The following is a 21,712-nucleotide window of genomic DNA, read 5'->3' on the forward strand; positions in this document are numbered from 1 at the left end:
ACCTCATTACAGCCTTGGTTCAAACATGGACAAAAGAGCTGAACTCCAGAGGTGAGGTGAGAGTGACTGCCTTTGACATCAAGGCCGCATTTGACCAAGTATGGAAGCAAGGAGCCCTAGCAAAACTGGAGTCACTGGGAATCAGGGGGAAAATTCTCCACTGGTTGGAGTCATACCCAGCACAAAGGAAGGTGGTTGTGGTTATTGGAGGTCAGTCATCTCAGCGCCAGGACATCACTGCAGGAGTTCCGTAGGGTAGTGTCCTCGGTCCAACCATCTTCAGCTGCTTCATCAATGACCTTCCTTCCATCATAAGGTCAAAAGTGGAGATGTTCGCTGATGATTGCACAATGTTCAGCACCATTTGCGACCCCTCAGATACTGAAGCAGTCCATGTCCAAATGCAGCAAGATCTGGACAATATCCAGGCTTGGGCTGACAATTGGTAAGTAACAGTCACATAAGTGTCAGGCGATGACCATCTCCAACAAGAGAGAATCCAACCATCACCCCTTGGTGTTCAATGGCATTGCCATCACTGAATCCCTCACTATCAACATCCTGAGGGTTACCATTGTCCAGAAACTGAACTGCACTAACCATATAAATACTATGGCTACAAGAGCAGGTCAGACACTAGGAGTTATGCGATGAATAACTCACCTCCTGACTCCCCAAAGTCTGTCCATCATCCACAAGGCACAAGTCAGGAGTGTGATGGAATACTCCCCACTTGCCTGGATGAGTGCAGCTCCCACAACACTCAAGAAGCTTCACACTGTCCAAGACAAAGCAGCCCACTTGATTGGCACCACATCCACAAACATTCACTCCCTCCACCACCAACGCACAGTAACAGCAGTGTGTACCAACTACAAGATGCACTGCAGGAATTCACCAAGGCTCCTTAGACAGCACCTTCCAAACACATGACTGCTACCATCTAGAAGGACAAGGGCCACAGATAGATGGGAACACCACCACCTGGAAATTGCCTCCCAAGTCACTCACCATCCTGACTTGGAATTATAGCGCCGTTCCTTCACTGTCGCTCAGACAAAATCTGGGAACTCACCCACTAACAGCACTGTGGGTATACCTACATCACGTGGACTGCAGCAACTTAGGAAGGCAACTCACCACCACCTTCTCAAGGGCAACTAGGGACAGGCAATACATGTTGGCCCAGCCAGCGAAGCCCACATCCCATGAATGAATTTAAAAAAAGGAAAATTTAGCCTGATTGTCCAGCACTTACAGCAGTTTTTACACTGATTTTTTTTTAGGGCTGCTTCCAGCCAGAGGTGTTGGTGGTGGGGGGAGTGATGTGGAACTGCAAATAGAAATACAAAATTCAAAACCATTAAAAAACGCTTATCTGTCATTGAGCTGGAGACAGACCTCAAGGGACCTGTTCTCAGTTTGTGACATTAGAGGGAGTGTGGCTTTGCCAGGAATGCACCGCTAGGCCTCGGCACTCAGTTTGTTGTGGCTGCAGCCTATAGAAAGCTAAGCGGTGCACTCCTCCGCTTCATCTGACTGCAAGTTCCAGGCCACTGTGTAATTTAAGGGCACGTGTGCTTTAGTGATTAAGATTAGAAATCAAAGTAAATAAAATCCCCTCTGCATCTAAACTCAGTACAGATCAGAATCTTTACAATTCTTTACCTTTTCATTTCTTGATTGGAAGTTGTACAGAAATAGAACATTCTGTTTCTTGACTGTAGAGTACATTTAAAGACAAAAGGTTTTCCCAGGCTGGTGTCAGCTGCAACTTCAGCCCCTTCAAGCTTCATGACGTCAAGTGGCTGGCACTTTCCTTCATCCTACACATAAAAATATTGCTGAAGCAAGATTGAATCCAAATCTAATAGATTAACATTTCAACTGAGCGTTTTGAAAATGAAGAAGTGTTAATTGAGCTCTTGTTAGGTGACCAAGTCACAATTGGGATCTCAGGGGAGCTGGTGTACAGGGGTGTGGTGAGTGGAATTAGCAGTGGCTGGGCTGCTGTTCCATGCTGTATTTTGATTGTTACAAGCAGTTCCAGTTCCAGTCAGAGGATGAGTTAACCGGGCTGACTCCACTCTCTCATCTTTGTCACTGAAAATATTCCAATGTGTTAGCTCCTTAACAGAGATTGTGTGGACAACTTCTTGACATGCCTGAAGTGACTGGATGACTAAATGTGAAGTTATTGTAATTTATGCTTAAGGTATGGGAAAATGGTTAGAATTATTGATCCTCAGCTTTGAGCACTCAAATCAAAACCTGTATAATGGCTCCCAATCCTGTTTAATATCTCACCTCCTGATGCTGAAAGAGTTTGACCACATTGAAGCCAATCCAGAACTGCCAGTCCATGAAGACGTTCAGAACCTACAGAGTGTGCAACTCCAATCACACAAACTTTTCTAGTACTCTGTCAATACTTTGAGCAATGCAGGTTTTGACAAAAAGGACAAATGGCACAACATCTGTGCGGCCACCAATATCGCCAGTAAGGATCTGGCGAGTGATCTGACAGTAGAGCTTCCAGGGTTCCATCTCCTTCAAACAGTTTTCTACACTCAACAGGATCTATATTCTCCATGGAAGGACATCACACCTCCCCCACAAATGGAATTTCAAGCTCAGCCCAGCTTGTGACTATGGTCATCCAGATCAGACTGTTCACCACTTTGTAAATGAATGTCACCTATGGAAATTTGCTGCAGGATTAAAGGCAATCCACCCAAAACACACAGTGTTGTAATGTGGTTGTTCAACTTGGAGTTAGACGTGTAAAGCTGCAAGATGTCATATACACAAGAAGAAGTCAAAACCTCAGGAAAGATGGAGGCCTTGGACAGTGTACAGCACAGCCGCATAAAACATAACTGTACATGCATCTTACTGTGAAATAAAACAGCTTAGTCATTCAAAATAAACCTCTCTTAATTAGTGGTAACTTGGTCAGTGCCAGAAATATTGAAGAAATACACATGTATATCCGCTCCAAATTACAGTGATGGGTGAGGGGTTGGGGTGGGAGGGACAGTTCTGTCAATGATAGTGGGTGTGTGGGTCAGTTGCTGTCAATAACAGGGTTGGGGTGATGGTGGGTCAGTCCTTATCAGTGATAGGGTGGTGGTATGGTTCCTGTCAGGATTGGGGGGGGGGGGCAGTGTTCAGTTCCTATCAGTGACTGGGGAGAGGCCTGTGTAGGATGTGAGTCAATACCTATCAACATCAGGGGAGGACAAATTGTGTGTTGGTTCTGTCAATGATAGTGGTGTGTGGGATGGGTTCAGCTTTGTATACCTGAATCCCTTTTTGATTTCTCTGCAGCTTTTGACATGATTGACCACACTACCCGTCTCCAGTGCATTTCCTCTGCTGTTTACCCCTGTTGCACTGTACTGAGCAGGTTTCATTTCTACTTTTCACAGTGTACTCAGCACCTTTCTGCAATGGCTTCTTCTCCTGTATCTGTATGGTTACCTCAAGTATCCCCTAAAGTTTCATACTTCTTTTCTCCTATTCCTCATCTATATGCTACTCTTTGTGGACGTCATATGTCAGCACAGGTTTAGCTTTCCTAATGTTCGCTGACAACACCTGACCTTACTGCTCTGACATTCTGTTAATATTATGATGGTTGCTGTGCTGTCTGACTGCAGTTCAATGCTGTAAAGATTGAAATCATCCCATTCAATCCTGGCCTTATACTTAGTGCCTTAACTCCCAATCTCATCCCTCTTCCTGATTGTGATAAACAATCTTAATGCCCTGCACACTTCAAATCCTATTGAGTCCGTTACCAAGACCACCCACGATCCCTCTATCACTAGTCTTCATTCTTGCCTCATCTCCACAGCTGCTGAATTACTCAGTTACAAACAGACTCAACTTTTCTAATATTTCCCCTTGTCAACCTCCTTAACTCCACATTCCCTAATTTTAAATTATTCAGAACTCCCCATTTGTAAATCCCTCCATGCCCCTCTCTTTTCCTTTGTGATCTCCTCCAACTCTGCATCTTTGTCTGCATCGCCTGTTCTTCCAACTCTCCAGGTCCTTCCACTCTATTATTGCTGATATAGCTCCCCCATACTCTGGAACTTCTCTCGAACGTTATCCAGTTTACTACATTTCTTCAACCCTGCTTTCAGCTTTCTCCCCTGCTTATGTATGACCTCAACCATTAACAGCTTTGGACAAGTTGCCAAGTTAAAGAAATATATTATTGTTCTATCCATCCTCTTTACAGATGCTGGCTGATTTGCATTCTGAGTTAATGAGATTGTCATACATTTGAAAGTTCAATAATTTCTTTGCACCTTTTTGTTCTTGTAATAGTAGAATACGCCATTGTGGTTTAGAACAAACCATCTCTTTCTCCAACCCTTTAGAAATCCAGACTGAGTGCGTTTATGTAAGTACCCACGGCATGCTGGCCTTGGGGTATTAGGGCATCGGCTGATGTCTGACCCTACTATGAGGGTCAGAATATCTGGACCTAGAAATACAGAAATTACACTTAACTATCTAATATTATTTCACTGCTATCTATTTTGAATCAAAAAGACATTCTAATAAATCATTTTATTTTCTTCATTTTAAAAAATTCTCACAAGTGCAGAGTACTTTGGATTAGAAGGAGCGGTTTAATGCTTTTATATTGCTTCCAATTTTAACAGTAATGGTTTTTGGAGAAAGGGTCTTATTCTGAAATCAGGGGTGAGATGGAATCATGCCATTTGTCTGGCTTTGTACAGCTGCAACAACTTCCAAGAAGGTCAACAATATGAGGGCAAAAGTCCAATGAATTGGTGCCCCTACTATAGGACACAATATCCATCTTTTCAGTAACTCTTGGACTATGGTATTGGTGCACATTATCTATAGGATGCACTGCAGCAACTCACCAAGCTTAAAAGCAAAAAACTGCGGATGCTGGAAATCCAAAACAAAAACAAAAATACCTGGAAAAACTCAGCAGGTCTGGCAGCATCTGCGGAGAGAAGCACAGTTAACGTTTCGAGTCCGAATGACCCTTCAACAGAACTAAGTAAAACTAGAAAAGAGGTGAAATATAAGCTGGTTTAAGGGGGGATGGGACAAGTAGAGCTGGATAGAGGGCCAGTGATAGGTGTAGATAGCCAAAAGATGTCACAGACAAAAGGACAAAGAGGTGTTGAAGGTGGTGATATTATCTGAGGAATGTGCTAATTAAGGGTAGAAAGCAGGACGAGCAAGGTACAGATAGCCCTAGTGGGGGTGGGGTGGGGGGAAGGAATCAAAAAAGGCTAAAAGGTAGATATAAAACAATGGATGGAAATACATTTAAAAATAATGGAAGTAGGTGGGGAAAAAAAAATCTAAATAAATTATTGGTAAAAAAAGGGGGGATATCGGAAAGGGGGTGGGGATGAAAGAATGTTCATGATCTAAAATTGTTGAACTCAATATTCATTCCGGAAGGCTGTAAAGTACCTAGTCGGAAGATGAGGTGCTGTTCCTCCAGTTTGCGTTGAGCTTCACTGGAGCTTCACAGCAAGCCAAGGACGGACATGTGGGCATGAGAGCAGGGTGGAGTGTTGAAATGGCAAGCGACAGGGAGGTCTGGGTAATGCTTGCGGACAGACCGAAGGTGTTCTGCAAAGCGGTCACCCAGTCTGCGTTTGGTCTCTCCAATGTAGAGGAAACCGCATTGGGAGCAACGAATGCAGTAGACTAAATTGAGGGAAGTGCAAATGACATGCTGCTTCACTTGAAAGGAGTGTTTGGGCCCTTGGACGGTGAGGAGAGGGGAAGTAAAGGGGCAGGTGTTGCACCTTCTGCGGTTGCATGGGAAGGTGCCGTGGGAAGGGGTTGAGGTGTAGGGGGTGATGGAGGAGTGGGCCAGGATTTCCCGGAGGGAACGATCCCTGTGGAATGCCGCTGGGGGGGTGAAGGGAAGATGTGTTTGGTGGTGGCATCATGCTGGAGTTGGCAGAAATGGCGGAGGATGATCCTTTGAATGCGGAGGCTGGTGGGGTGATAAGTGAGGACAAGGGGGAGCCTATCATGTTTCTGGGAGGGAGAAGAAGGTGTGAGGGCGGATGCGCGGGAAATGGGCCGGACACGGTTAAGACACTGTGGGTGGAAAACCTCGGTTAAGGAAGAAGGAGGTCATGTCAGAGGAACTGTTTTTGAAAGTGGCATCATCAGAACAGATGCGACGGAGGTGAAGGAACTGAGAGAATGGGATGGAGTCCTTACAGGAAGCGGGGTGTGAGGAACTGTAGTCGAGGTAGCTGTGAGAGTCAGTAGGCTTGTAATGGATATTGGTGGACAGTCTATCACCAGAAATTGAGACAGAGAGGTCAAGGAAGGGAAGGGAAGTGTCAGGTTTGGACCATGTGAAAATGATGGAGGAGTGGAAATTGGAAGCAAAATTAATAAATTTTTCCAGGTCCTGACGAGAGCATGAAGCAGCACCGAAGTAATCATCGATGTACTGGAGAAAGAGTTGTGGGAGGGGGCCGGAGTAGGACTGGAACAAGGAATGTTCCACATACCCCATAAAGAGACAGGCATAGCTGGGGCCCATGCAGGTACCCATAGCCACACCTTTTATTTGGAGGAAGTGAGAGGAGTTTAAGGAGAAATTGTTCAGGCCCGAACAATCCCCATTCACCACTACTCTCCTCCGTCTGGCTGAACTTGTTCTCACACTGACATCCTGGTCCACTCCTCCATCACCCCCTACACCTCAACCCCCTCCCACGGCACCTTCCCATGCAACCACAGAAGGTGCAACACCTGCTCCTTCACTTCCCCTCTTCTCAACGTCCAAGGGCCCAAACGCTCCTTTCAAGTGAAGCAGCATTTCACTTGCACTTCCCTCAATTTAGTCTACTGCATTCGTTGCTCCCAATGCGGTTTCCTCTACATTGGAGAGACCAAACGCAGACTGGAGAGACCAAACGCAGACTGGGTAACCGCTTTGCAGAACACCTTCGGTCTGTCCGCAAGCATTACCCAGACCTCCCTGTCGCTTGCCATTTCAACACTCCACCCTGCTCTCATGCCCACATGTCCGTCCTTGGCAAGGATTGGCAGCAATTTAGAATCCAGCAAAGGAGGACCAAGAAATTGATACAGGGAAAATGGAATATACATATAAGCTAGTGGGAAACATAAATGCGGATTGTAAAAGCTTCTATGGGCATGTGAAAAGAAAAAGATTAGCAAGGACAAATGTGGGACCATTACAGGTGGAGACAGGAGAATTTATAATGGAGAATAGGGAAATGGTGGAGAAACTAAATGATTACTTTGTGTCTGTCTTCATGGAAGAAGATACAGAAAATCTCCCAGAAATACTTGGGAACTAAGGAGCTTATGAAAATGAGGAACTGAAAGAAATTAGTATTAATAAAGAGGTAGTACTTTCATAATTAATTGGGTTGAAGGTTGGTAAATCCCCTGGACCTGATGAGCAACATCCCAGAGTGTTGAAGGAAGTGGCTATAGAGATAATAGATGTATTGGTGGTTATCTTTCAAAATTCTAAAGATTCTGGAAAGGTTCCTGCAAGCTATAAATTACTTAAGAAGGGGAAGTGAGAGAAAACTGAGAACTACAGACCTGATGGTTTAATGTTAGTTGTCGGGATTTGTTAGAATCTATTATAAAGGGTTTGATAACTTGACACTTAGAAAATAATGATATGATTGGGCAGAGTCAACATGGATTTATGAAAGGGAAGTCATGTTTGACAAACCTGTTGGAATTTTTTGAGGATGTCACCTGTAGCATAGATAGAGGAGAACCAGTGGATGTGGTGTATTTGCATTTTCAGAAGGTTTTTGATAAGGTTCCACACAGCAGGTTAGTAAACAAAATTAGAGTGCATGGGATTGGGGGTAATGTACTGGTATGGATTGAGAATTGATTAACAGATAGAAAACAGAGAGTAGTAATAAACGGGTCATTCTCAGGATGGCAGGCTGTTACTAATGGGATACCACAAGGATCAGTGCTGGGGTCACAGCTGTTCACAATCTATATCAATGATTTGGATGTGGGGACCAAATATAATATTTACAAATTTGCTGATGACACAAAACTAGGTGGGAATATAAGTTGTGAGGAGGATGCAAGGAGACTTCAAAGGGACTTTGACAGGCTAAGTGAATGGGCAAGAACATGGCAGAAGGAATATAATGTCAATAAGTGTGAATCTATCCACTTTGGTAGAAAAAACAGAAAGGCAGAATATTCCTTAAGTAGTGGGAGGTTGGGAAGTGTTGATGTTCAAAGGGACCTGATTGTCCTTGTTCATAAGTCATTAAAAGCTAGCATACAGGTGCAGCGAGCAATTAGGAAGGAACATGGTATGTTGGCCTTCATCACAAGAGGATTTGAGTACAGGAGTAAAGATGTCTTGCTGCAATTGTATAGAACCTTGGTGAGACCATACCTGGAGTATTGGTCTGCTCATCTAAGGAAGGATATACTTGTCATAGAGGGATTGCAATGGAGGTTCACCAGACTAATCCCTGGGAAGGCAGGATTGTTTTATGAGGAGAGATTGAGGAAACTGGGCCTGTATTTTCTAGAGTTTCAAAGAATGAGAGGTGATCTCATTGAAACTTACAAAATTCTTACAGAGCATGACAAGTCAGACGTGGATAGGATGTTTCCCCTGACTGGTGAGTCTAGAACCAGAGGGCATAGTCTTAGCATAAGAGGCAGGCCATTTAGGACTGATTTGAGGAGGAATTTCTTCATTCAGAGGGTGATGAATCTTTGGAATTCTCCACCCCAGAGGTCTGTGGAAGCTCAATTATTGAGCATGTTCAAGACAGAAATCGATAGATTTCTGGAGACTAATGACATCAAGGGAATATGGAGATAGTGCAGGAAAGTGGCCTTGAGGTAGATGATCAACCATGATCTAATTGAAGGGCAGAGCAGGCTTGATGGGCCAAATGGCATACTCCTGCTCCTATGGGTGGTGAATATCATTGATGAAGGCTTTTGTTGTCCACAGGGTGCCCTAACAAGAATATTGCACATCTTCCCACCACTCCCACCTGAGGTCACAGCTAGGCCACCAGGCGGCATGAACATCCCTGCCCTGGTAAAATACCAGCAGCAGCAAGAGGAGTCTCTTAAGTAGCCATTAATAGACCCTTAAGTCTTCGATTGGCACAAGGGTGGGTGGGAGGGTGGGTGGGCTCCCTGGGCTCCCCTGCCTCTGGTAAAATACCAGCGGAGGTGGGAAGGCAACAGGCATGGCACCATACCCCCACCCCCCCTGCCATCCAACCTGATTTTATGCCTCCTTCTCCCACAGGTCAGCTCCTGCTGGGGGGTGGGGGGAAGCATAAAATTCCGGTCCATGCCTTTGATCCTTGCACTATTAAGCTGGATCAAATTTGGCTTGACCGAGATTGGATCCTGAATAAATAAGTTGATGACACAGAAGAGATGAAGGCGTCAAAAGAGTTGATACAAAGGTAGAGCTGAGTGTCATCAGGAGACACGTGGAAGGTAATCCTATGCCTGTGGTTAGTGGAGCCAAGGGGCAGCTTGTAGATTAAGAAGAGGAGGGGCCATAGATGTTACTTTCATTTTGCCTATGGAGAGAAGCCATTGGTAGGGATGATCCAGCTAAAGTCAGATACAAAAATGGACTGAAGCTAGGTGAATGCCACCAAGCTAGGCAATGGAGGAGAGCTGTTGATAAAGCAAGACTTGCATTTATATATGGCTTTTCACAGCCTTCACCATGGGATATCTCAAAGCCCTTTACAGCTTATGGCCTGAATCTTCAGGTCGCTGAGTGGGGGTGGGCCCCGCTCGCCGACGCATAAAATGACGCATGGTGATGTCGGGCGTGCGTCGCGACATCATCGCGCGTCATTCCAATTTTCAGTTTGGCAGGCAAGCACTGGATTCAGCTGCTCGCCCGCCGAACTGTCAAAGGCCTATTAAGGCCATTTAAATATCAATTGAAATACTTAACTGAGCTGCCCGTCCAACCTTATGTTGGCGGGCAGGCAAAGAGCCCAGGCGGCCTTCGCATTCATCTTGAGACCTCATCCACGGGTGGGATGAGGTTTCATGAATTGTTTATAAATTGAATGAAAGTTTTTATTAAAGTTCATTGACATGTCTCAGCTCATGTGACACTGTCACATGAGGGGACATGTCTTAAAAAATGTTTTTTTCTTTATTAAAATTTTTAAAAATCAAACTAATCTCCCTGAGGCACAGAGCTGCATTCGCGAAAGAGCGCAGGCCCCGACTCAGCCTACTCCCCCCGCCCGCATAGGGAGTGCTGAGCACTTCTGGGTGTGTGTCATGCTGGGCGGGCCTTAATTGGCCATAATTTTAAAATCTTTATATTTAATGTTAGAAATCTTCAGCTCTCTGAGGCAGCTCTGTGCATTCAGGGGGCTTTCACTGAGAGCACTCGCGCGCATGCGCTGATTTCGACACTCACCCTCCCTCCGCCCCCCCACCCACCCAGGCGGCGCTGAGTATTTCAATGCGCGATTCACACTGGCTGGCTGTTAATTGGCCAGCCAGCGTGAAATGGTGGTCGGGGCCCAATCACTGGCGGCGCACAGTTGCACAGCTGCTCTCAGGCCCGCCTGCTGCACCCATCCGACGAAGGAAAATCCTCCCCCAAGTTTACTCCTGATCATTGGTTCCGTTATTTTATCTGATATTGAAGACTGCTAACTCTGCTGTTGCCTAAGTTTGCTTTGGCACCCATTTGGAAATGAACCAGCCTACAGGTACCTTCCCAGTTCAGGGCACTGCCTGTTATTTTATGCCTGGTGATCCTTTTCATGCAATTTTGAGGTAATTGTGTGGGAGAGTAGGTGGTGGAACCTGGATATGCTAGATTTTCACTCTTTGACGCAATCCACAAACTTGTACTCAAGTGGTGGGCACTACTTTTCCCTGTTGGGTGGGGTGCAGAATCTATGGGCGGAAGTTAATCCAAGTGATTGGGGTCTCACTCATTAGCTGGAAAACGGGAAGGAGCCCTGTATCACTTCCTTTGAGCGAGGCCCACCTTATGAAGTACCAGTCAGACAGTTAAGTAGCCAGTGGCATGCCTTTCTCAGCATCAAGGGCCCAGAGTTGGAAATCCCACTTCCCCCCGCCACCCCCACCACCAAGAGCTGCTGGCAATCCAAGACCAGCAGTTCTCCATTTCAGGCAGCACCACCCAGGAGCGGCGGCTGCTGCCTGTGATGGATTCACCAAAAGCCTAGGATTTGGGAGGGACCCAGGCGACAGGTGAGTGAGGGTGGGATTGGGGTCAGGGGCCTGTTAGGCACTCAGTGTTTGATCAAGGGACCTGGCATCAGGAAAGGGTGGGGGTCACTGAGAGCCACCTCCTGCCCTTCCGACACCTCCTGGCCACTTAAATCAGTGGGCCTTCCCCTTTGGGGGGCGCCTGTCCGGATTGAGACCCCCATTGCCTGCATTCAATTTTTATTTTTATTCTTTCATGAGACATGAACATCATTGATAAGGCCAGCATTTGTTGCACATTCCTAATTGCCTTTGAACTGAGTGGTTTGCCACGCCATTTCACAGGGTAATTAAGAGTCAACCACATTACTGGGTATGCTGCAAATAATTAACCACAATGTGCTATAACTACAAAAGATTAAGTTCAGAACAATACAAACATTTTACTTGAAGCCCACTTTGACTCTCCCTACCTTGACGAGCAAGGGTTGCTGCCTCAGAGTGAGGTATGCTGGTCACATCAGTTCCGTTAACAGCCAATACAATGTCACCAATCTGAAGTCCTGCTTCTTCAGCTGCTCCATCTGGAATCAATCCCAGAATGCACAGTAGTTTTACAAGGAAAGTTTGCATCTCTGTTTTATGTACAGAAAATCTTAGACAAACTAAATTTACCTGAAAACTAAACACATACAAACATACATATGAAATAGGAGCAGAAATAGGCCATTTGGCCCCACAAGCTTGCTCTGCCATTCAATAAGATCAAGGCTGATCTGTCTGTGTTTCAAGTTCTATATTCCCATTTACCCCCGATAACCTTTGATTCCCTTGTTGAACAAGAATCTATCTACCTCTGCCTTAAAAATATTCAGTGACCCCGCTTCCACTGTCTTCTGACTTAAGTAAATATCTTATATTTTTAAATTAAAACTTATTGTGTTGGATTTTCCAACCTGGACACCGGGCCAACCCACATTGGGCAGGATTTAAAAATGCCAAGGTGGGCCCCGATTCCTGGGTTCTCCATCATTTCCGTCATCGGCAATTTTGAAATGTGCAGGAGAAGGTTGCGGGTTGCGAGCCCGCATCCAGCTATCCTGATGTTGCCGTCTCCAGTGTGGGATTGGACATTTCAGACTCACTGCACTTTTCATTGAGTCAGGCCGGCTTTTGCAGGAAATGTGGTTCAAACAACTGAGAGCTGTCGTGAACCATGGGGGATACCCTGTTCTGAAGTTGGGAATCTTCTGACAGGTAAGTTCTAAAGGTGTTGCTAACTTCACATGTCCTAATGAGATGCTGTATGATAAGTATGTTTTTAATGAAATGATTGAGGAAAGGGCTTTTTTCTTAAAAGATGAGTGACTATTAAATTGACTGGCATTATGAAAGCGGAAAATTCTTCAGATGCATTAAAGTACATTGTCCATTAGATTATGTGGTTTTCTGCACTGAATGGTATTGAATTCAGATTTTACTGTATCAGTTGTCCCCTTGTGTGTTTTTTTCATTGAATGACAGCTCAGACTTCTAATTCACTGCTTCAAATTTTGAACAGATGGCTGAGTTCTTTGAATGACTTCAAAGGCTTAAATGTATTCAACTCCAGCTGTTTTTTTGACACAGTCTGCTACAGCTTCACTCACATCCCACAGAGCTGGTTGCAGAAAGCCCGGGAACTGCGTATTGTGAGCTGGTGAGGAGAGACAGAGAGAGAAAGACAACGAGAGGCAGGAGTGGGAGAGCGTGGTTTGGTCACACTCAGTCTCTGATACTGAGGAGACAGCAAAGATTGCGGCTGAAATACTGTCACCGTGGCTGGCTATGTGCCAGGTCAGATACCGATCTTCTTCGCTGAAGTCTAGGAGCACATGTTCAGGCCAATGAGGATTTTTTGGAGAGATACAAAGATGAGCATGACAGAGTCCAGAGAAAGACATTCACAAAACGGATCAAAAAAATCTCATAAAGCAGAAAAAAAATCTAAGTTTAGAAGCTTAAGTTTTAGAGATCACCTGTGGCTGGGATGGCTGTAAGATGGTGTTGTATCACAGCAACATGGGATTTTACATTGTTCATTGTTTCAATTTACTTTCTTCAGGTTTTTCATCAGTTTTTAAATCAAAGTCAGATTTTTGTGATGATGTAATTTTTCTTTTTCATTGTTAATTATACATTTATATGTGATTTTTAATGAACAAGAAATGTACCCACAACGAATTTCCAAATAGACAATAAATCTTGAATTGAATTGAATTTTAATGTTTTCCCCCTCCCTGATGTTGGTCAGCACTTGTACATGATGCATTCCATGATAGCACATCAGAGATTGAGGGTGAATTGTAGAGTACAGTCCTGCATTGACTTGGCACCAGCAGTGTTGTCAGGTATGAGGATGCACCATTACATTGGTTTTCGCTGGCATCAATAGAAATGATATGCAACTGATTGCCTAGTCTGTGCAATTTTACTTTTCATTGAAGTCAGTGTGTATGACATGTAATTGATTCACTATTACCAGTTTACCTCCATGCTAAAGTTAAAAGTTGCCCCTGATACAGTTTCTGAATTTCAAATTCTGGGTAACTTCTGCAGTGGGAATTAACATCTTTAAATTTGTTCATGGGATGTGGGCATCGCTGGCTAGGCCAGCATTTATTGCCCATCCCTAATTGCCCTTGCTTAGAGGGCATTTAAAACTCAACCACATTCCCATGGGTCTGAAGTCACATGTAGGCCAGACCAGGGCATTAGTGAACCAGATGGGTCAATATATTTAAACGCAGCTTTTGTAACTTACTTGTGTCTACTTCTGTCACTAGAATGGGTTTCGAAAATTGAATCCTAAATCCCCAGGGATAGTCACCAGTTCCTTTGGCAATCTTCACTGTCCGTTCCCGAACTGTGGGAGATAATGCAAACAAATATGTCACAGATGTGTGGACACATGAATGGATGCGTGAATGGAAGACTGACTGATGTAATTGATAATCCCTGTGGCAACCTGGAAAGAACTGAAGGTAAAGAAGATCAGGACAGGAACAGGTGATACTGAGATAGGGAACAGGTGATACTGAGTTAGAAGGTCATAGCTTCAGGCCCCTATTTCAAGATTTGAGTCTGACACTCAGTTCATTATGGAGGGAATGCCACATTGTTTTTTGAATGAGGCATTAAATTAAGGCCCCATTTGACTGTTTAGGGTTCCATGACACTACTCCATGAAGAGACGGTGATGTGTCTGATGTCCTGGTCAACATTCATCCCTGGACTGCAGCGGTTCAAGAAAGCAGCTCACCACAACTTTCTCAAGGACAATTAGGAGTGGGCAATAAATGCTGGCCTAGCCAGTGACGCCCACACCGCATCAATGAATTAAAAAAAACAATCAAAAAAGTTGAGCTGATCATTTATTGAATTCGCTGTTTGTGCATGAAATGTCTCATTTGCCTACATAACAACATTGACATATCTACAACTCTTTCCTTCATCTTTTCTGGTGCCCTGATGTCCTTTCTTTAGTATGGCAACTAGAACTGTATACAATACTCCAGATGGGGACAACCAATTCCCTGTAGAGGCTCAATATCACATTCCATGATTTGTGTTTTATTCCATGTGCAATACAGCCAAATTCATTTGCCTCATTTATCTTGATTACTGCTGCTGCAAACAGTGTCAATGTTTTCAACTGTGGTGGCAACACCAATACTCCTAAATCTGTTTTTCATGCTGCAGTCTGTTGACTAACAGCATTTAGTTTATAGTTGTAATGTTTACTCACCTTCCATAATTTTTATCATTTTGGACATATTTACATTAAATTTAATTTGTCATTTCTTGGAATAACCTCCCAATCCATCCAGATCCTCTATACCTTTGTCTTGATGTCTTGAGGAAACTTTTTACAATTTTTCCTCAATATCATTCAAAAATAGTGAAAGGTCCCATTGCTGCTCTTTAGGGGACTGAACATCATGACCCACCACTCTGATGTAGTTTCTTGCATTTGCAAAATGCAAAATGCAAAACCCTTTGCGTTCTCTTATGCAACTGGTTGTCAATCCACTTCAGTAACTGCCTCTTTTCCATTTTTGTCAACATTATGGACCAATCTCCTATCCGTTGCTGTATCAAAAACCTTGCTGAATTTTCGATAACAGGACCTCCCCTTCAGCACTTGGTGGACACTGCTTGGCAGAAGGCCATCAACTTGGTGAAAGGTGCTCTTTGGTCTGCCTGAAACTTATTGGTCTCTCAGTGCAAGCAGTGTCCATGACTGAGTGTTGCAGACTGGCCCATTTCGAAGTCAAGGACTAACTGGTGAAGGACACAGTGAAACTTAGAGTAGCTTCCCCAAAGGCTGACTGGGGAAAGGCCACATTATAGGGCCCACACACCATGGTACACAGAGGGGGCTGGAACCCAAGTAAAACTCCTCAGGTTACATTTACATATTAGAAAATGTTTTTCATTAACTGTAAATGTAAATATCACCAGTAATATCAATGCAGCAAGGTACCTTAGACTGCCATGTACAGTATTGAACAAAATTTATCTGTATTGCACTGTGTAATATGACATTTGAATTGTTTTGTAAGGTACCTTTTTAACAAATTTTATAAATAAAGTATATTTTCTGAAAAAAATTAATGATGTTAAAGTTGTATAACACATTGGTAGTTCACAGTTGCACACATGGAGGCTACATGTGTTCTGAGATGGTCCTTCTTGTCTGAGGACTCTAGGCATGCTACTTACCTGCTTAGCACTTGTTTATTAGTACGTCTAAACAGGTTACAGAGTAGGCATGTTGCTCATAGGCATGGTGTTCCAACCTCTATCACGAGAGTCTAACACATGACTGATCTCTGTAATACATCATCATCTATGTCTCTATTTCATACTTTACATATCTCATTTTGTTAACCCTTTATACTACAATGCGGGGACAGGTAATGCTCACTTACATAGCAAGTGGCCTAACACCTGTTTCAAGAAGGTGCCTTCACTGATGTGTACTTGGACCCCAGGCGCAGATCAGGTGTGGGGTATTGCAGTCTAATTTTTATTATTAAGAAACATAGTAATTGCTTTAATAAATATCATAAAATTGCGTAAATATATTACTTGCTGCAGGTCGGGTTCTCTTTCCAAGACAACGGGGATTGTTGTTGGAGTTGCCCTCATCTCCTCTGAAGATCCAGGAAATGGCGTTAAACGTCTCAGTATAAATTTCCCTTGGCTCACTCTCAGCCCGGACTTGGATCTGATCCACAGAACGTGTCTCCTCTGAGTTTACTGCATACCACAGGGAGAAAACAGCATGTTTCAGAAAGCTATAAAAAGTGACTTCCCTAATAATGCCTTAATGATCATAATCTTGACTTTTCATTACCTAAAATTGGAACCCGTAATTTATTTGAAGGTAAAAAGAAATAAGTAGATTGAAAGTCGATATTTTACATTAATTTTGGATGCAAAGATCAGTGTGCACATTGCATTATTTGAATTTAGTGTATGTAAGTGACCTGTATGATCATGAGAATCCCAAAGCCTTTAACATATTTCATATGAATTCGTGGTGCATGTTCTGGAGGATGTGTTCACAATATTATGCCATGCCAGGAAATTTTGATATCTTAAATCATCAACAAGATTCCTGAGGAGAGGTGGAGCTAGACTATACAGTGAGTTAGCACACTAATCTTTGCATCCAATCTGATCTGACAGGGATGAGATACTCAATTCCCTGAAAATAGTAAATACCCTGCGTGAATGTCAGTCTGTGATCTTTTACCAGTGAGTACGAAGCTATAGTACAAGATTAGACACAAATTGACTTTACGTTGATACCTCAGACAGAAAATCCATATGAATGGTTGGGTGCACAAAGTGAAATAATCATTCCAAGTCATAGATGCGCTGTTGCTATGTAGGTTTAAAGTCATTCAAGGTCATGGACATACAAATGCATATTGAGGTTTTGGATTTAATGTAGTTAAAGGATACTGTTCCATGTGATTTTAAAAATGCAGGTGGCTCAGGTTTCAGAACAAGTTGAAGCCATAAATGGAATATATGTCAGGTGACTGTCAAATATGGAAATGTTAAATCACTAGCTAACCAGGATATATACTTCCTCCATTCAACATTTCAGGAAAAAGAAAACATATTAAACAAAAATTAAACATTAAGGAAAGAGCCTGTGAAGTAATTGTAAAATTGCCTCAATTTTACAGAGTATATCTGTGAAATAATAAGTTCCATTGCCATCCCTGAGAAAATAAGAATTCTAAAGTTGAAAAGAGGGGACAGGGACATGGCCCTGTGTATGAATATATGTAGCTTCTAGCAAGCATAAAGAACATGTCTAGGCATTGTGACTTTTTCAATTAAACATAAGCATGGGGGCAACTGTCCCCTGGTGCATTCTCCATGGCAACACCTCGACCAATCAGAGTTAACATGTCTTTTTTGAATTTGGCTACATTTCCTGCCAATGTCATGCATACTCCGGCCATGCACAGATCAAGCGTGTTGCTTCGTGACATCATTTGAAGCGACAGAATAAGCAGAGGCCAGGACCAAAGATGGCACTGATAAAATCATCACAGATGGGCAGCAGCATTCTTTTACTGTGCACTCGGAGCAGAACTGTGAAATGTATGAGTCTGTAATCGTCCAAAATAAATTTGTTTTTGCAATAAATCCTTATTCTTCTTGACAGAGAGGTTTAGCAGCTAAAAACATGGGCACCAATTTGAGAGCATTGAAGAATGCTAAAGAGGCAGGCATTGTAGTAACTCTCAAATTGTAGTAACACTCAAATCACGGGGGATTATGGGGGTTGGAGGAGGTCACAAAGATAGGGAAGGGTGTGGGGTCTGGGGCACTGTCAGGAAGCTATAATAATTCTCATAATGTTATTGGAATTTATTGTAAAGTACAGTAATAGTGGGGCCTGTATGTGTGTGTGTGTGTGTGTATGTGTTTGTGTCTTAATTGAATTGAATTAAAGGCAACTGCTCTGAAGTCTTTGATGCAACAGAAGATAAGCTAGGTTTAAAACGTTAAGTAGGTAAAGATAGATATAAAGGGAACGTTTGCATCTTTAAATAAACCAGACTAAATTGATTTCAAAGCAGGGGTGAAATGTGTCACTTAGTCAGGTTAAGAAACAGTGTGTGTTTATTTTTCGAAGGTTACTGGTAAAATTGGTACTATGAGAGGTTTTTATTATCAGAGAGGTAAAGTCCAAAGACATAGTGAAACAATGGAAATTTGCATTCAAAGGGGAAAATATGGATAAAGGAGAGAAGGCTGTGTGCAAGGGAAGGAATTCTAAGATATAACAAGTGTGAAAACTGCCAGCATCTAAGCCTCAAGCTGCTACCGATAAAGAACTGAAGTAAAGAAAGCTCGCAAAAATAAAAATAGCTGGAAAAACTCAGCAGGTATGGCAGCATCTGCAGAGAGGAGCACAGTTAATGTTTCGAGTCCGTATGACTCTTCAACAGAACTAAGTAAAAATAGAAGAGAGGTGAAATATAAACTGGTTTAAGAGGTGGGGGTGGGGGGGCGGTGGGACAGGTAGAGCTGGATAGAGGGCCAGTGATAGGTGGAGATTGTCAAAAGATGTCACAGACAAAAGAACAAAGAGGTGTTGAAGGTGGTGATATTATCTGAGGAATGTGCTAATTAAGGGTAGAAAGCAGGACAAGCAAGGTACTATAGCCCTAGTGGGGGTGGGGTGGGGTGAAGGAATCAAAATAGGCTAAAAGGCAGAGATAAAACAATGGATGGAAATACATTTAAAAGTAATAAGTAAAAAGTAATAGGTGGGATATTGGGAAAAAAAGGAGGGAATCAGAAAGGGGGTGGGGATGGAGGCAAGAGTTCATGATCTAAAATGATTGATCTCAATATTCAGTCCGGAAGGCTGTAAAGTGCCTAGTCAGAAGATGAGGTGCTGTTCCTCCAGTTTGCATTGAGCTTCACTGGAACAGTGCAGCAAGCCAAGGACGGACATGTGGGCATGAGAGCAGGGTAGAGTGTTGAAATGGCAAGCAACAGAGAGGTCTGGGTCATGCTTGCGGACAGACTGAAGGTGTCTTTTTTTCCCTAATATCCCACGTATTTCCATTATTTTTAAATGTATTTCCATCCATTGTTTTATCTCTGCCTTTTAGCCTATTTCGATTCCTTCACCCCACCCCACCCCCACTAGGGCTATCTGTACTTTGCTTGTCCTACTTTCTACCCTTAATTAGCACGTTCCTTAGATAATATCACCACCTTCAACACCTCTTTGTCCTTTTGTCTGTGACATCTTTTGGTTATCTCCCCCTATCACTGGCCCTCCATCCAGCTCTACCTGTTCCCCCCCCGCCCCCCTCCCCCCTTAATCCAGCTTATATTTCACCTCTCTTCTATTTTTACTTAGTTCTGTTGAAGAGTCATATGGACTTAAAACGTTAACTGTATTCCTCTCCACAGATGCTGACAGACCTGCTGAGTTTTTCCAGGTATTTTTATTTTTGTTTTGGATTTCCAGCATCCGCAGTTTTTTGCTTTTATCTTAAAGAAAGCTCGCTGTGAGTTGCATTGTTCAGGGTATTGTATTTCTTTAGCTGTGTCTTCTAAAATCTGTGGGGAGAAGTTTTAGCTAGTTGGGCGAGCATAAAATGATGTGCGATGTCATTGCGCACTCATGCGATATTTCTGTCAGCCGGCATGCACCAGAATCAGCTGCGTGCCCACCGACAATTAAAAAGCCTGTTAAGGCCATTAAAAAAGTAATTGAAACAAATTTTTCACTGACTGTCCAACCTTACAGTTCGTGGGCAGGCAAAAGGCCAAGTGGCCTTTGCATTTTTTTTTAAGAAAACCGGGTGGGATGAGCTTTCCAACAGCATATAAAAATAAAATAAAAAATTTAAAATTTAATTAATAACATGTCCCTGCTCATGTGACAGAGTCACGTGAGAGGACATGTTTTATAACATTTTTAAAATCTTCATCTTTTATTTTGAAAAATGTTCATCTCCCTGAGGCAGCTCTATGCCTCAGGGAACTTTTCCAGCATGCACCCACGTGCATGAGTGGTGAAGTTTGTTCTCGCCCTCCCCCCGCACAGGCAGCGCTGAGTGCTGCCGCTCATGTTTCATGCTGGGCGGGCCTTAATTGGCCCGCCAGTGTGAAATTGCGGTCTAGCCCCAATCACAGGTGGCTTTCAGCTTCCCGACTGCCCCCGCTGAGCCTGCCTGATGAGGAAAAAATTCTCCCCTATGTGTCTTACTGTTGTCTTAACAAAAGTGTAACTGGGAGTTAGGTTAACTAAGGGATTTAGAAGTTATTATCATGATACTTTGTAGATTTATGTATGTACTTAAAATCATTTCTTCTATTAATAAAGGTTTAATTTAGTTTTGTAAGAAACTGATAAGGCTTGGTGGTCTTATTACTACTGACTTCAAGGCACACATATCAAAATTTATACAAATTTCAAAACAGTTGTGGCAGTTGTTCCAAGTTTCCCTCTGGGATTTGAGTTGCTCAGCATTTACCATCGGCTGTGCCATAACAGGCATCTTAGTGAGGTTTGTAGGGGCTGGAGAAAGTATCAGAGATAGGGAGGTACAGGAGGGCTCTCCATGGAACGTGTCAGGTTTCATGTTGGCTGTGCATGGTGCCCGTTGTTGACTCAGTTCCATCATTCAGTGGTGTCTTCTGCCGTGAACTTGCGGAGCGCCTGCCGATGGAGAAACAAAGAGAGAGAGCAGACCTCTCTCGCTCCACAGCTAAAAGAAATCACTGAATTTTGAAATTTGTGCATGCAAAATCTTTCTGCCATCAGCACGCCCGTGTGCAATGACGTCTTTGGTGCATGTGCAAAGTGGTCCTGGCAGCCTGGGCGCAGCAGTGACAATATTGTATTTCTGCATATGCGCAGAGCAGTACACATGTGCAAAAGCAATGTCAGTAGCCAACTTGCATTGGCAGGAGTTACAGTGTTTGAATTTAGACAAAAGCTTGGGGAACAACCATTCCCTGGTTCATTGGCCTTGGCAACGCCTCGACTAATCAGAATCAACCGATCTTTTTTTGAATTTAAAGACGCTTAGGGATAACTTTGTCCCCTAGTGCATTCTCCATCAGAATGCCTCAACCAATTAGAGTACACATGCCAATCAATCAGTACCCTTTTTTCATGCAATATAAATTGTTTCCTTTGAAGTTTGGTATTCTTGCATCTGTCCTGATGATTGCAAGATGAAAAGCTTCAACAACACGCCTCTTTTTACAGCAATACTCAAGTTTTGTACTACCAAGCAACTGTCATACAAAATTTAATAAATTGGAACTCACCCTGAAACTTCCTCTAATAAATTTTCACTTTTAACATTATGGTCGGGATTTTCCGGTCCTGCTCGCCGTGGGACTGGAAATTCCCACC

The 21,712-nt window shown here is 43.3% G+C and overlaps 1 protein-coding gene across 1 annotated transcript in view; it reads right to left on the reverse strand.

Moving 5' to 3' along the window:
• pdzph1 (PDZ and pleckstrin homology domains 1) overlaps positions 1-21,712 on the reverse strand; it is a 56,469-nt gene that overhangs the window by 23,215 nt on the left and 11,542 nt on the right. Inside the window, exons 3-7 of the mRNA XM_078559252.1 lie at positions 16,384-16,554; positions 14,054-14,155; positions 11,724-11,834; positions 4,323-4,501; positions 1,669-1,826 (exon numbers count right to left, since the gene is read on the reverse strand). Of these exons, the coding sequence (XP_078415378.1) occupies positions 1,669-1,826; positions 4,323-4,501; positions 11,724-11,834; positions 14,054-14,155; positions 16,384-16,554 (721 nt within the window). The remainder of the gene's footprint in view (positions 1-1,668; positions 1,827-4,322; positions 4,502-11,723; positions 11,835-14,053; positions 14,156-16,383; positions 16,555-21,712) is intronic.

Source organism: Cetorhinus maximus, chromosome 2, assembly GCF_964194155.1.
Source record: "Cetorhinus maximus chromosome 2, sCetMax3.hap1.1, whole genome shotgun sequence".
Lineage (NCBI taxonomy): Eukaryota > Metazoa > Chordata > Chondrichthyes > Lamniformes > Cetorhinidae > Cetorhinus > Cetorhinus maximus.